The sequence below is a fragment of the Watersipora subatra genome, chromosome 4 (assembly GCF_963576615.1).
Source record: "Watersipora subatra chromosome 4, tzWatSuba1.1, whole genome shotgun sequence".
Taxonomy (NCBI): domain Eukaryota; kingdom Metazoa; phylum Bryozoa; class Gymnolaemata; order Cheilostomatida; family Watersiporidae; genus Watersipora; species Watersipora subatra.
In genome coordinates, this window is record NC_088711.1 from 9,149,570 (window position 1) to 9,165,919 (window position 16,350).

At 35.2% G+C, this 16,350-nt stretch overlaps 1 protein-coding gene across 1 annotated transcript in view; it reads left to right on the plus strand.

Annotated features, from left to right (window-relative positions):
* Window positions 1-13,801, plus strand: part of LOC137393888 (meckelin-like) — a 29,209-nt gene extending 15,408 nt beyond the window's left edge. The window contains exons 13-23 of the mRNA XM_068080601.1: window positions 1,649-1,792; window positions 1,880-1,999; window positions 2,330-2,396; window positions 2,916-3,058; window positions 3,718-3,847; window positions 6,573-6,781; window positions 7,998-8,117; window positions 9,741-9,845; window positions 10,816-10,918; window positions 12,212-12,357; window positions 13,270-13,801. Of these exons, the coding sequence (XP_067936702.1) occupies window positions 1,649-1,792; window positions 1,880-1,999; window positions 2,330-2,396; window positions 2,916-3,058; window positions 3,718-3,847; window positions 6,573-6,781; window positions 7,998-8,117; window positions 9,741-9,845; window positions 10,816-10,918; window positions 12,212-12,357; window positions 13,270-13,350 (1,368 nt within the window). The 3' untranslated portion in view covers window positions 13,351-13,801. The remainder of the gene's footprint in view (window positions 1-1,648; window positions 1,793-1,879; window positions 2,000-2,329; window positions 2,397-2,915; window positions 3,059-3,717; window positions 3,848-6,572; window positions 6,782-7,997; window positions 8,118-9,740; window positions 9,846-10,815; window positions 10,919-12,211; window positions 12,358-13,269) is intronic.
* The last annotated feature ends 2,549 nt before the right edge of the window (window positions 13,802-16,350 follow it).

Genomic DNA, 16,350 nt, shown 5'->3' on the forward strand with positions numbered 1-16,350 from the left:
TTCAATTTCGTTGTCTTTATTTTTAGCTGTTGTATTCCTGTACACAATATTTACTGCAGCATGAAGTGATTTTGAACTAGCTGTCAAGATATGAGATCTCGTAACGCATGGCTAAAACATTCAGCACTTTTAATAAATATTGTAATACTAGTTGTACCACCCGGCGTTGCCCGGGTAATAAAAAGGTCTTTGGACAGAAATTTGATTTGTATTTAACATATAACGACGTTTCCCATTCTTACTTTCCTACTACATATCATGAGAGAAGTGTTTTGTGTAGTTGAAATAAATTAAGAGAAAAATAAAAACAACTGTAAAGGTTTTAAAACTTTGTCAAACAACTGTAACTTTTAAGCTAGTAGTCTGACATACTGCCAATGGAAAATTCCACTAAGTTAGTTAAAGCACATAAATTACATAATTTTTTTATTATATATTTCAATACATCAGAGTCTTGGCTTTCGAATGAGCCTATATTCAATACACAAAGAATAATAGAACTATGAAAAACGGGGTGTCAAAAGTACGTTCTGCTAAAAAAAACACTTGGTTCAGGTACTCAAAATGTGGCGTCATAATTCTCATTTAGCCTTAGGTCGTCGATCCCTTTCGCTGCCATTGAGGCTGCGTTTTTTGTGTGACCATCGGTGCTGTTAAACCCGGAGAGCGCTAATAATAAACTAAGATTCTAGATAATCAACAATGCCCGCGATCGCGCTAACGCCCGACCAATACAAACACATGTTCTGGGTTAATTAATTATGCTTCAATAAATGTACTGTCGTTGATAAAGGTAATGAAATCACATTGATTAAATTATGACCTGCGGTTGCGTCGCCCTAGGACTAAATGTCAATCGAACTTTCGCGAGATCACACAATGCTTGAAATTAATTAGTCTCAGTCGTCACCCTTAACATCGCATTAAAAATAAAGAGCTAGTGCATAATATCATCGGAAAAATATAGTATGGTTCTTGGAGTCTGAGGTACTTATCATAGAAATAATATGTACGTGGAGAACTAATGACACTGATTCCTTTGTCATTTTCATTCGTTCTCTGGAGTTGTCCTACCTTTGCCTGCCACTAGCGTCATTATGGTCGCTTTCGTAGTTGATAAATAAGCGGTAAGAGCACACAACAACGAATATGAGAATTGTGACATCACAATTTTCGAGACTATGCCAGTAAACTTTTTCGCGGTAGCGCTCTGGGGAAATCCTATAAACACCAACCAATGTCTGTCTCACCATGGCAAACAATAGCTCATTCGAAAGCCAAGACTCTGATGTATTGAAATATACAATAAAAAAATTATGTAATATATGTGCTTTAATAAGGCTAGGCTTCCAATGATGGTAAGGCATGATTTTGCGTCTGCATTGTTGTCCAGCTCCGCTGTTCTAATAATAGCCATAGCCGGAAAACCAACAGATATACAGATATACGACGAGACACGGACATACTTTGAGAAATATATATATAGATGAGTCTGCCTTAGTAATTTGTTTTATGATACAGATGTAAATTCCGTACTCTAAGAGCTGTTGAAAAGTTAACTTTAAATAAGCCAGAGTTTACCTATCTGAGTTTTGACAAGCTTTCTATAGGTGGGTGTACAAGGCTTTAGTCAGTTCAAATATTTCAGACATACACATGGACAAAGAGATCGGGTCCTACCGGTTTTCCCTTGGTCATCATGAAGTTTATGGCTTTCATGACAGGAACCCTGAGCAATGCGTTCCTCATAGTCCTCGTCTCTATATCTGTATGGTGGCTTGTCACTTTTAAGGTAAGAGAAGATAACTTTATTCTTAGTCTAACGATAGCCCTCAGAATGGTGTTTTTCTAGTAATTTTTATTTTTTATACTTTTGTAGAGGCAAGATTATGTGTATCTGCTGCCCATCACAGAAAGCCAGGAAACTTTCTTTAAAAATTTTGTAATCATCGCATTTGTTCTCAAGCTTTTCGATTTCCTTCATCTTTTTGTGCAACAGGTAAGGGACGCGTAATAGTCCAGCCAACTTTTATATTTAATGAAACTCTCATTTGATACTTTTCGCAATTATTTATCGTTCTTATTTATGGCAAAAAGATGTGTTTTAGCTATGAAAGGGTTGCTCTGAATGCTAACTACAAGTAGGTAGATCTTAAGCTAGTTTGTTTCTGCAGGAAGTTCTAATAATTGGCTAATACCATGTCACTAGTTTAACACTCTCTTCCTCTAAATTCATTTTGAGCTGCAGGCAATTCAGATTTCACAAAACTTTTTCTGTACAGATAATTTAAGCATCGCTGTCTTGTTGCATCAATTGTCATCACTTCAGGTGCCAATAGACATCTTTCTGATTGACTGGGAAAGACCAAAGACCAGCGCAAAAGAGTCTCAAGCAGGTGAGCTTTGAGGGTTTATGAATTAATTGTCAGAAAACCAAAATGGCTTCTTCAATTATTCAATATAAAAATTATTAAATTTCATGAATTCGAAATGATAAAGCCATTGAATCACATTCTCAATTTCTGCTGTCTTTACACAAGTGATAAATGTCTATACACATGGGATATATGTCTATACACATGTGATATATGTCTATACATTTCCGATATATGTCTATACGCATGGGATATATGTTTATATACATTTCTATACACACCTGGTATATGTCTATATACACCTGATATATGTCTATAAACCTGATATATGTCTATACACTGATATATGTCTATACACACCTGATATATGTTTATATACACCTGATATATGTCTATACATTGTGATACATGCTTAAACAGTTTGGAAAGAATGCCGCTAAACAAACCTATAAATTATTATACAGTACTTATAACCTTGTTATCTTTATCCCCCATGATGCAATTTGATTTGCTCACGTACTATACATCATCTAATGACAGGAAGCGATCAAGGTGAGAACGACTCCGAGTCGTCTGTGAGTATTTGGAGGACATACTTTGTGGCAAATGAGTGGAATGAGATACAGACAACTAGAAAGATCTCAGGGCTGGTACAGATCATTGGAACTATTCTTTTTCTAAATGTGAGTTTCACCTACTGCTGCCGTTACTGCTGCCGCTTGTAACAATTTAATTCTCATCCGATAGTCAACGAATAATTACAAATCCACAGTTTTTAGTATCTTGTTTTGGTTGAGAAGCGAGTTGGCTGGTGATTAATACCCTTTTTTTAGTTTTAATCTTTATTGTTATTACTATTATAATATGTGACTATTTATAATGTGGATTGTGGATTACTTGTAGAGTGGATTAAAAATCCAAGCAAAATAAGCAGGCAAACATGGAGATTTTAATGCTACATAGCAATGAGTATCCGTGAAGTGAAACTTGCTTCAATTGTGGTTTGAATATTACTGATAGGATTTCGTATGAGTAGAACCATAGAGGTTCACATTGTTGCTATACAAACCTATAAACGTTATATTTATAAATCTGATATTTATATTTGTAGTTGGCCTAGAGTAAGGTCTCACTGCATTACCTTACTTATCTAAGCAGCACTCAAAGATATGACAAGTCTAGTGTGACCTTTAGTTGCTAAATCGTAGTGGCGGCTTTTCTGATGCAAATACTCTGGATGAACAGCACTCACTCTATTACTAGCCTATAGCTTTACAAAGTTACAAGGTGATTAACAAGCAAGTCTCATTCCGTTTCAATAATCCTTTCTACATATGTGTAGGTTGTGGGCTTTGAGAATTTATGCACGAAGGATCGGAAATCTTCCTTTCAGCCAGACAGTAATAGCTACATATCACCTCACAGTCCTATGTTCAGATTTGGAGTTATGTCGGCAATATGGCTCGTAATTGGTAAGGGACGTGGGCTATGACACGTAGTCTTTCAATTAATCCATATCAATTGTTCATAAATACTTAAAGGTAAACACAATTTACTGATGAAGGCCAACTTTCACCCTATTTATTTTGTGTAATTTACTACATTTAGCAAAATATAAATTATTTCTTACAACAGATAAATACTCAGAATAATATTTTAAAAACAAAAAATGCCCGTGCATTCACATATAACTGAGTACAGAGTCATTTTTCAATTGCATATTTTGCAAAAATCGGATAGATAACGCCATTGCGAAAATGAGTGTGAAACGGACTCGCCACTGGGAACACTGATTCTCAATCAATCATCCAATCACGAGACACGTAGCATTTGACTTGAAACGTGATCTAATGTGAGGGACATCGCGCGTCTCCCACAATTGTGACAATCCGGAAACAAGTGCACATTTAGAACACGTCTTTGACCGTCGTTGCTAATACACGTATCGCTAAAGTATTTCAACTTAAATTTATTTCTCTCGTTGTTCTATTACGTTCACAATACAATGGCTAAAAGACTCACAGCTAAAACAACCACTCCTTATAGAAGCTACACAATTGATAACGAAGTTTAGCTTGTGTCCTACAGGTTAGGTCTTTGGTGATTGCGGGTGTTTGTTTGGATCAATCTTTATGCAAATTGTTTCAGTCAGTCAGGTTGCCATTGGTATTGGTAGGAAAATTATATACCTGCTTAGCTATTTATGCAATGTAAATGTATTTGTGGTAACTTTGGCTGGTGTATCTCACTTCTAATAGAAAGAGCAGCCATGGGTCAGTAGTATGGGGTCTCTCATTATGGATGGTAGGTCAGTGGTTTGAACATACAAGGAGCAGAAGTGGTGTTAAAAAAGAGTATCCAGCAACCATTGGTAATGCGCTACATCAACTCAAAGATTGTGGATCTACTCAACAAAGCCCCAGGTGGCCTTGTCACAGGGCAACAGACTACAAGAGATTCATGATTTTTCATCTCACTTCTAATTGCGAAGAAAGAATTTTGTAGAAAATGTTTAATGTCTTTAATGATTGTCAAGATGTAACTAGAGTAAGGTGATAAGTTAATGGTTATCGAGCCCACTGAGGTTGACCTAAATATGATGTATGCTTTACTAGAAATTCCACTGTCATACAGCCCACGCCCAAAGTGATATTGGAAAAAAGAAAGGGTGCTGATGGTTGAGAAATGCAATATTAGCAGTCAAATAGGATAACTGCAATGGTAGCTGTAATGTACTGGGTGTGGGTGTTATTATATACAACAAACAGCAATAATGAAAGAAAAGATTATATGTTTATATCTCTCCTCCTGCAAAAAAAGAAATGCAATATTGGCCAATATTAGAAGTAAAATGCACTGAAATTATTAGAATAACCAATATTATTAATATAGTAATAATATAAAACCAATGCACAATTTTGTTTACATTTCAAAACGTCATAGCTAACAATATCACAAAGTTGTGATATTTATATAGATTTTTAGAAAATCTGTACTGCGTAGTCATTGTTCTGTAGTCATCCAAACTTATAATTAATTATTGTAATAATCTCATTAGAACCGTTAGAAAAAATATCATTGTCATTCCCTTTACTTATACTGTGTTAGATTTTTAGAAAATCTGTACTACGTAGTCATTGTTCTGTAGTCATCCAAACTTATAATTAATTATTGTAATAATCTCATAAGAACCGTTAAAAAAATATCATCGTCATTTCCTTTACTTAAACTGCGTTAGACATCAGTTAGAATACGAAAGTACTCAAATGTGTCGGCAAATGAAAATGAAAATGAAAAAATTGAAATCGGCAAAAATGAAACGATTTCTATACTCCTATGTTAATTGCCGAAACCTTCGGCAATTCGACAATGCTATAGACTGGTGAAAAGTGCACGTTATTTTTTCGTGAAATGCGCAAGACTTAATCGTTCTATTCTCTGTCGCTCGGCGTTTCAATTTCCGGTCTTAACTATTATTAAACCAAGCTGTTCAAGCGTTTTGTGGCGATTTTTGGCAGAATTAATCTGTCTATTTATGTATAATCCGATTAGTTGGGTTAGTTTTAGGAATTTGCGGTAACCTTTCAAAGGCTTGGTAACATATTTAAATAGGTTTATATGCGATCTGTATCATTATTATACTTAAACGACTTTACTGAAAAATAGTTAAATTTGTTGATAGGATGTCGTTGCAAAGGTTTGGTGACGGCCGTTAACGGATAATTTTTCGGGAGTTGTGTGCACATGTGCATTTATCATAAATCTCCCAATCAATCGCTTCGCTCTTGTTTGGTCGTGGATTAGTACCCGGAGAATATACAGGCAAAAAAATCAGTTATAAATTTAGTGTGGGCATGTTGTGCACTAATGCAAACTAGGAACCATGTAGTGGTATTGCTGATTTGCAGAGCTATCATTTTTACAGACAAATTAATCATTATAAAACAAACCTATCAAGTTATGAGGTTGGCCTATGAACAATGACTAAAGGAATCGTCTTACCTTACCAGGGAGTTCTGCGATGTTTGAATGAGCTGTTTAATAATGGATAGAAAATATTTCTTTAATTCCCATTCCGAGCTCAAATAGTTAAAAAGCTGTCACTGTAATGTTTTTTCTGCAACTGCCTAGAGGATAGTCATCATTTTATGATCTCTTTGTCAGTAAGTCAGCAGTTGTCTGGTCCTGCTTTTGCAGCTGTTATACAGTGGCTTGGCTTCACCCTCATCTGGGAGAGATTCGTGGAGGACAAGGTGAGGCAGTTCGTTGACCTTTGCTCAATGGCCAACATTAGTGTCTTCATCATGGAAAATGGCCTGTTTGGTTACTACATTCATGGTCGGTCACCTCACGGCATCGCTGACACAGGCATGAAGGAGATGTTCCGACAGCTTAAACGTGAAACAGTAGGTTTCATCATGGATGGATAATATAAATTATTGGCTTGTTTTTAGTCTAGATAAGACTGAGACAGGGTTTAGGACTAAACATAGGCTACATCTAACAGCAGAGGTGATACTTTTAGCTTCCAGCCGGTGTTTCTATTAGCGTATTATATTGTAGGAAAATATACAGTTCGAACACTCAGGTTAAAGATATTTCTTATGTAATTTTACAATCATGTAACATTATATAAGACAGCTGACAAAAATTTAAAAAAAAATGCTTGAAATATTTTCCTGCTACAGAGTTTTAGAATGTAAACATGGAGGTTTTTTGCTCTCATTGTTACCGTCTTATAACCTAGTAAGAACTTATATAATAACTTATAACCTATAGTAATAATTGCTTATAACCCATAATGAAGTCTTGTTATAGTCATATTGACAATTTCGTTGCCCTTTGAATTTGAATGAAAATTTGTATCGCTCCTTCATTTTGTGAATGTGACAGATTTTTATCTATCCTAGTTGACCTATATACATAATCACCTATGACATCATTAGTCACACGCAAGCCATCTATGCACAGATGCATATGATAACCAATAAATATAAGTTGATCCAGTGCATGCTGATCAGGGATTTTTTAAATATTCATTACAGTGAATGTTTTTTGGCTTGTGTTAAACTTATATAGCTGTAATTTTACTTCATGTAAGTTATTAGAAAGAACAATAACTGCCAAAAGTTTCTTTTTTCCAGAATAAAGATTGGTAAAAATTTTTTACCATTTATTTGCAGAACTAGCCGATAAGCAGGGTTAAAGCATACAGTATATGATTCCTAAATACTGTAAAGTGAACTCTAATCTGCATACTTTTGGTTACAATGAGGAGTTGTCTACCGCTGAAAAGTGCATTTTCATTTGACACATTATGTTATATAGTTGTTGATAGATGTCGTTATATTAAGTTTTATTTTTGCAAAAACTACTTGAATATATTTAGATGGATACTTGGTTATCTTCCTTGGTCTGGGACCATAATTATCATACATGTGCGTTTCATTTAGCCATGAAGTATTTGTTGGCTGACAACTCCTCAATGAAACTTTATATATACAACTCTATATAGCCATAGAGCAGTTACTGTATAGCTTATCCCATTAAGATGCATGCTACAATTTGCAGACAACTCCATGTGTAACCAGAATTTTGATTTATTATTTCTTATATTGACAGGAGAACCTGTGTGCCCACAGAGGTTTAGTTCCCAACACAGATGCACAGACATTCCGGATGGCTCTTCCGATAGTTCTCAGATATAAGTATGATGAAGTCTTCCGCCAGCTCAATCAAAAGGTCAAGGCTACGCTATAGTTTTTGTATTTCTAATTGTTTCGTGTTAGTGTTCAACTAGTACCCTGGCAGTCTAGGGTGTAATAACTATGTGTACAATTATTTTCAAGTGTCAGTGAGCAGTCGAGCTGTGCAGTTGCTAGAGTGTCAGTCTTCCTTGCTTAAAATTGTGAGTTTGAATTCCGTATGATGCAATCCTTTTTCTCAATCTCCAAGGGTGGCTTCAGACGGATGCACACGGCTATTGTTATAGTTAAAAAATTGCTACAGTATAATGAACAATAAGGCTAACTTCAGTGTAGTAGGTACTAAGGCTAACCGCTATGCTCGGTTGAATAGCAACTACTTTTATCATGAAGTATAATGTGTGATTAGTGGAGTCCACTTCCTGTTATGTTATAGAGTCCATGGAATAATTTATCTATTCAGCAGTATATTTTTGGTCATATCTCTCATAGGGCTTTTTTAGCTCTCTATCCTAGTTAAATTTTAATTACAAACTTTTGAGTATGAATTTTTTTAAACACCTAATCTCTATGGATTGATAGTTTTAGCACCAAAGTTTGAAATCACACACATGTGTGTAACATGGTGTTGAAGTTCACTTTATTGGTTTAGAGAATAAGATAAATTTGGCAAATGTTTTTCTCAAGAATTCTTCAAGCTTGAAGAGCTGAGTCGTAAATTTTCTGCATTGTGTCAACTCTAACCCAACATTCTTATGCTGACTGCAAATTCATTTTCGTGACTCGTTCATTTTTCTTTGGATGACATATCGCTGACATATCTCATTTTCATCATGTCTGACTTTGAACAAATGTCTGTTAAGTTTAGTGTCTCTTACACTGCTAGTATCGTAACTCAATCGTTCAAGGTGGATGGAGGCTGAAAAACTAAGACAGAATCGGTTTCGCAGTCACATCCTTTGAGAATTAGGTCAAATAAATTAGGTCAAATAAGTCAAGTCAAATAAATTAGGTCAAATAAATTAGGTCAAATAAATTAGGTCAAATAAATTAGGTCAAATAATTCAGGTCAAATAATTTAGGTCAAATAATTTGGGTCAAATAAATCAGGTCTAATAGTTGCATATTGAGAAACTCTACTTAGTTATTAACTTTCTCACCATCTCTTTCACTCACAGAAAGCCAGGATTAAGCAGAGACGCTTAGCTGTGGCTTACGATGAGTTTGCTGCTTACAACATTAATGCTGCCATGGAAGTTTGGCAGCGGCAGAATGTATGGGGTTTTGGCTCTATTGATTTCATTTATATGTCATTTTATGTTATATGCTGCTGTTTTGCTGTTCCTGCTTTGCCATACAAAACTACTTGCATTTGATCAGATTTGATCAGAAACTTCATATACATAATAAAATTAAAATTTTCAAATGACTATAAAAAGTTTTATACTCTGCTGACAATTTGGCTGATAAAATACAATATATACTATGTACAATATATACTATGCTATATATATACTATGCCCTGAATATTACCATCAGCTCAACCATAGTGACAAACTGTTCTGCTGCTATGGAGAATCGCAAGTGTTGGCTGCACTCTGTAACCATACACTGAGATGGAAATATAAGAGCTGTTGGTGAGACCTTATGACTGTTGTAGGCTATACAACACACTCGAACGCAGGGGGAGATAACGGATAAACAGAATAGTGATATCACAGCCAATGCAAATATCAACAAATTCCTCTCCAATTTTCTGGATCATGTAAGTTTTCGCATAGTTTTAATAAAAGATCTGATTTACATTAAGCTAGAAAATTAACAAGAAAGGTAGACAATGTTTGTTAAGAATAATTATGTTTACCTGGCATTCAGGCTGTTTATGTTCTTTACTAAAAGTTGCTACTCTGGCTGTATCTACGATATGCATACAAATAAGCTGCTGTTAATTTGCAAAAATGCATCATTGCTTGTTCTTCGTGTCCATGGATTTTAAATAACCCATAATTGTACGAGACCAGATTTGTAAGGGATCAGAATTATCAGAGATCAAAATTGTGAAAAATGAGAATTGTAGTCGACCATATCTTTAAAAAACCAAAATTGTAAGAAATCATAATTGCAAGAGGCCATAATTGTAAAAGACCATAATTGTAAGAGACCATAATTGTAAGAGACCATAATTGTAAGAGACCATAATTGTAAGAGACCATAATTGTAAGAGACCATAATTGTAAAAGACCATAATTGTAAGAGACCATAATTGTACGAGACCATAATTGTAAGAGACCATAATTGTAAAAGACCATAATTGTAAGAGACCATAATTGTAAGAGACCATAATTGTAATAGACCAAAATTGTAAGAGACCATAATTGCGAGAGACCATAATTGCGAGAGGTCATAATTGTAAGAGACCATAATTGTAAGAGACCAGAATTGTAAGAGACCATAATTGTAAGAGACCATAATTGTAAGAGACCATAATTGTAAGAGACCATAATTGTAAGAGACCATAATTGTAAGAGACCATAATTGTAAGAGACCATAATTGTAAGAGACCATAATTGTAAGAGACCATAATTGTAAGAGACCATAATTGTAAGAGACCATAATTGTAAGAGACCATAGTGGTGTTGTTACACTAATCTCCTCAAAATAATACTAGGTACTAGGATTGAGGTATGCGGGCGAAACCTATAGCGCAATAAAATTCCATATGACTCTATTTGTAGTCGCTGAGGGACATCGACTACACTGTCAAAGACAAAATATTCTTTGAGAGCCTTCTCGATACCGAGTTTGATACAGTTGTGGAGAGTGGTATCTTTTATAACGGTTTGTTTTAATCATTTCTTTCACATAGGTATTGATCTCTCCGAAAGTTTTTTGCACCTTTATTGAAATTTTCATCAATGTAAAAACGATATAGCATGGCGACGTTAGTCATGCCACTGTATGTATACTAGACAAGGTGTAGGATGCCAAGGTCATAATAGGTGAGCGTAATAGAATGATATTAAGATTGATAATAAGTGTGACATAGCCTGGTGTTTTTAATGGTCATAGCATTCTATGGATATAACCCTTTGGACCGAAAATGTTTGAAATGCAATAGGTAAAAACAAGGAGGGCTGCTCTAACTTCAGTTTGCTTATTCTTTTAGTAAGTACAACTTTGAAGTATTAATATCACAGTTTGATCTCTAATCGAAAAATGACTTTTATTTATTTGTTTTTAGCTATTTCTAGCAAATCTTTTGTTTCGACTGTTGATAATCTGACAAACTGAAAAAGTAACTTATCTTTTCTAGGAATTTAAATTCAACTTTAAACATTCATTTACATTTTTTGATATTTTTATGTTTTTAAAGGATTAAGCTTAGCGACCATTTTGGTGTTGCGAAGCTTGCTAAATGAGCTTGTCAATGTGTAATTTTATTAGTTAAAATGTTAGAAATTATAATTATTTTAAGAAAACTTGTGTACAGTTTTGTATGAAGGTGCGAGCCAGACACATTAACACCTGCCTTAACCACATTCTTGCCACGCCTTAACACGTTCACCTTCTAATGTTTTAGAATAATTGTTCATATAGTTATTCTCTGTACTTTATTGGCACACCTGACAATCTCTCACAGCACACCAACCGCCAGAGTAATACTCAAATAACATTTAAGCAGTTTTACGACTAAACTAGATCTCCAAGTTATATTTCCAAATTACAGTAGAGGTATTTCCAAATGAACTCCTCTAGTTAGTAGAAGACTGAGAAAATATAACTCCCTAATGAGTGAACTAGAAGTTTACAAGAACAAAAATTGTGTCCGTTCATTCAGAGCCCTGTTGGATGTAGGGAAAAAAGATTGCACCGTACGGGATTCGAACCTGCAACAATGAGTTTGACCGCAGGACATGTTACCACCTGCACCAATCATTCTGCTTCCATGTATTAGGAGTAATGCGCATATCGTTATTTTCTGTGCTTTATCGGCATACCTGACAATCTCTCACTGCACTTGAGACTACTAGAGTACTAGTATTTACAATTTCTATCAAGCATCTAATCTGTTATTTTAAAGTTATAGGTTTACCAGCCTCATTGAGAACATGCAATGTCTTTTCTCTGTAGACAATGGCCACTCATTTGACCAGGTGCTGTTTTATGGTCATGAACTGACGTTAACAACCTTTGAAGTCCTGCTCTTTGGATTGGTCGACATGACATCTGGTGGAGGATTTATCTTCTCCGCCGTCATTGTCTATGTTGTCAGTCTGGTAAGAGTATATCTATTTATATAGGTATCAACTATCAACCATGTATTTCATAGTTGATCACAGTCTTTTATTCTGTTTTAAACTTGCGCTGTTGGCATCTTTTTTTACCCTTTTTACATAACGGTTTTTGTTGTAAAATGTATTATATTTATTTTTAGCTTGTTTTGTTGTCTTTACAAATAGTAAAGTAATATATAAATAGTCAAAGATCAATAATTCTAGTGAGTTGATCAGAAACAATTATGTAGCCAGAAATCTTACAAGTTGTCATCATTCTAAGTATATCTCAAACAGCCCAGCCGAAGCGGTAATTGGCTCCTAACTTGACTTGTTAAAGGCATGTATATGTAAAGGAAATTAGTTCAGTTACTTTTGTGTTTCAAACAGATGTCCAGCAATGCAATAGCAGGATAATCTTCTAACAGTTTTTAATTCTAAATAGATGTGGTAAAAAGCATTGAGCTGGTGATAATGTTTCTCTGGTATAGTTTTATAGCTTGGTCATTAACCAATTTACGCTTGAAATTAGATTCTTTACTTCTGTTCGATTGATTAGTTTTATTAACTCTCCCATCTCTCAGCCTCTCCCACCAGCTGCTCCTAATTATTACCTGCTGGTGAGAGTTACTCAGACTAATTACGGTGCCGGAAGGCTTGTACGAGGTTCAGAATGTTAAAGTACATTTGAGAGTAGTGAATGGAAAATATGACTGTTTGCTGTCTTTTCTCCTGCTCATGTAATGTAACTGTCTGAGTGGGCTCCAGGGGTTGTCTACTCTACTGTTAGGTCCACATATGAGACTACTCTACTGTTAGGCCCACAGATTATATGAGAGTCTAGCTGAAGTTATCCTCACTTACCTAGGTACTACTCACCATGTGGACTTACACACTCTTTTATCGCTGTTGCAGTTCTTCCAGCTGCTGCGGGATGGCCTCGGTCGTCGAAACCTGGCTCAAAAGACTTTGGTCGACGAAAGATTTCTCATATAATGCCAGAGTCGTCCTTCCATGATTTTACCGCATACATAGAATATTGTCAAGACAATTTATAGTTGCTCTACCTTGTCATACTCACCTTTAATATATAAACCATTCAGCAGGTTATCATATACTAACCGTTCAATGTCAGTTTTTAGTTATGTAAGACACCTTTGATGAAAGGTTTATCTGGCCCGCAGGTAACTTGTCGTTGATAATATAAATTCTGCCTCATTCATAGCTGGAACCGAAGGTTGTCAAGATGAATCGGTAGCCAACGATAGCTGACTCTGCGACTCTCAGGTTCATCACAAAAGTTTTATGGCACCTTCACAGTAGGAATGTTTCATGTGGCAGCATTTTTAGCAATATTCTGTCTCCTTTGCCTTTTAGTGAGTTTTTCTTTGTGTTATAGACAATGCCTTGTGGTTCTCTGTTATTGTGAAGTTGTGGCGTTATTCCCTCCCCTTATTTGATGTACATATACATGCTAGCTCTGAAGGCTTCATTATATATATATTCTCTTTTTTTATGATTTTGTTGGTTTAATATTTATTAATATAGTTTATGCTAATTATTTTATTTTGTGTATTCTGTGTGACTTCATGGTGCAGTATTTGCAGAGCTATCATATGGTATGATCATTCAGCAGATTGGATAGCTATTTAGAGCTCAGGCAGGTCAAATGCAGTTAGTGAGAAATAAATCATTGCTATAACATGAGCTTCCTGGATTAACATCCATGCACCTCGCTGCCAAATGTGGAACATTAAATATCTAAGCAGCAAGCTGTGTTTATTCAACCCTGGAGACTAGAAGGCAAACTCTGCCTCCAAGGCACGGCATTGCTGATGCGTCTGCTACGCTGTACAGCCCTAGCTCTCTGCCTCATACGCATTGCTAAGGAGGGGTGCTCTCTCCATGCCTGTGAAAGCTTCAGGTCATGAACTCTGATCTCTATCATTATGTGTATCTCGGTGGCAGCTGCGCAATTCATTAAACGAATAATTATTGATTAAGAATTGAATGTTATTGTTTGTAGGTACTAGTTATAGAACAGTGATAGAGATTTGAACTTACCAGATGAATATATGATGTGATGGGTTTATGCTTATAATGATGCAAGCAGTGCAACTTTTCCGCAGCGCTCACAGTTGTAACCATAGATTTATCTATAGATAACTAAAAATAACTCTATGGTTGTAACCAACATTAGCTCTTGCCTTTTATTTATGCGACTGTCTACAGTTAATTGAATCTGAAGTATTGTGTTGAATTAGCAAAACTTATACAAAGCAGTTACTAGTTAACAAGAGCTGACAATTCTAAAAGTTTCATTTTAATTTATTTAAATTATTATTTTATTTTTTATCATTCAACAAGTAGCTAAGAGTAAGAAATAAGATTTTTTTAGCTCAGCTGCCAGAAAAAAAACCTAATTATTAAGTTTAATTATAGGGATAATAGAAAAACTACATTTTTTTACATCAAGTTTGTTGGCTGCATTTGCAAGTATTATATTTTAAATAATATTTATAGTAAACCAGAAAATCTTCTCACATGGTTGCATCAATATTTACAGCAGGTGTGGTTTGGTGTCAGAATCTTAAAAAATATATTAACTGTAATCAATGTACCATATGATTATACTAAACTGCTAAAGAAAATATTTAGTTATTTCGGCGTGGATTTTTAATTTGTCAACTAGTGACGACCTACCCCCCTCCCCTCCTCTCCTAGAGCTATACAAAGAGATAAAAATATAGCATCTGCTGGTGACCCCTTATTCCCTTATGACTGTTGTAGGCTATGCCACACACTCGCATGCAGGGGGAGATAACGAATAAACAGAATATTTCAAGCGCAGCCAATGCAAATATTAATAAATTCCATTCCAATTTTCTGGATCATGTAAGCTTTAACACAGCTTTAATAAAAGATCTGGTTAATACTAGTTTTAAAAGTTAATAAAAAAAGTAGACACTGGTGGTTAATAATATGTTTAGCTGGCATTTAAGCTGTTTATGTTTTGTGCTAAAATTGCTACTGCTGCTGTACCTACAATATACATTTAAATAAGCTGCTATTTTGCAAAAATGCCTCAATTATTGAGAAAATGTTCTGAAAGATCCATTCGATTTATTTTTAGCTAAATATTTCTGATTATTGGTTAGTATACACACCGCTTTAGCCAAACGACATGCATTTCTATTCTGTGTAATTATATTAATTTTAAAGATGCGATAGTATTTCATTAAAATGCTGGTAAAACAGATCATTTTAATGTTCTTTAAAATACCAATTAATGAAACTCATGGCAGTTCATTTCAAAAACCTTACAACTAGGTACAATAATTGATAACAAACGTTCTTTATAAACATTTTGTATATAATGTATATTCCTAGAGTTTCAGACCTTGAATGCTGACATGGCAATTTAACCTTTCATCAAGTACATCCCAGATAATTATGTTCTCTAATTGCTTTATGGCATCGTTGTAATAATCTCTGCACGTTTATATCTGAAGCGTATATAAGCACGTGATTGCTGTTAGCATGCGGGTTAAGCGCGCTGAGCTACAAGAGATCAAATACAGCAATATTCTTAAGTTATACGCTGCATCAGCAATCAACTACGAAATGCTCGGCTATAAAGATAAACCATCTCAGAACCACGCAAACATCACAGTAAGTTACTCAATCAAAGTGGAGAATATTCCTCCTACACCAGTCGAGTATGCCGAGTTCACAATAACACCAAAACTAGCGGAGAAGAGGCAATCTTCGAGACGGCAGCGATTGATTTCTGACAGAAAGAGTTACGCTCTGCAGTCGGTTAGCGAAGGTTTAAGGCAGCTGAGGTTTTCTGGTGGAGAGCAAAACTCTAGACTGATGACGGTATGCGACAGCGTGCGAATATCAGCAGCAACAAAAAGCTCGCAAATCGCGAGAAAACGTGGAGAAAATGATTCTCTTTACGAAATTTCTAGTGACATCGCAGGATGGAAATAC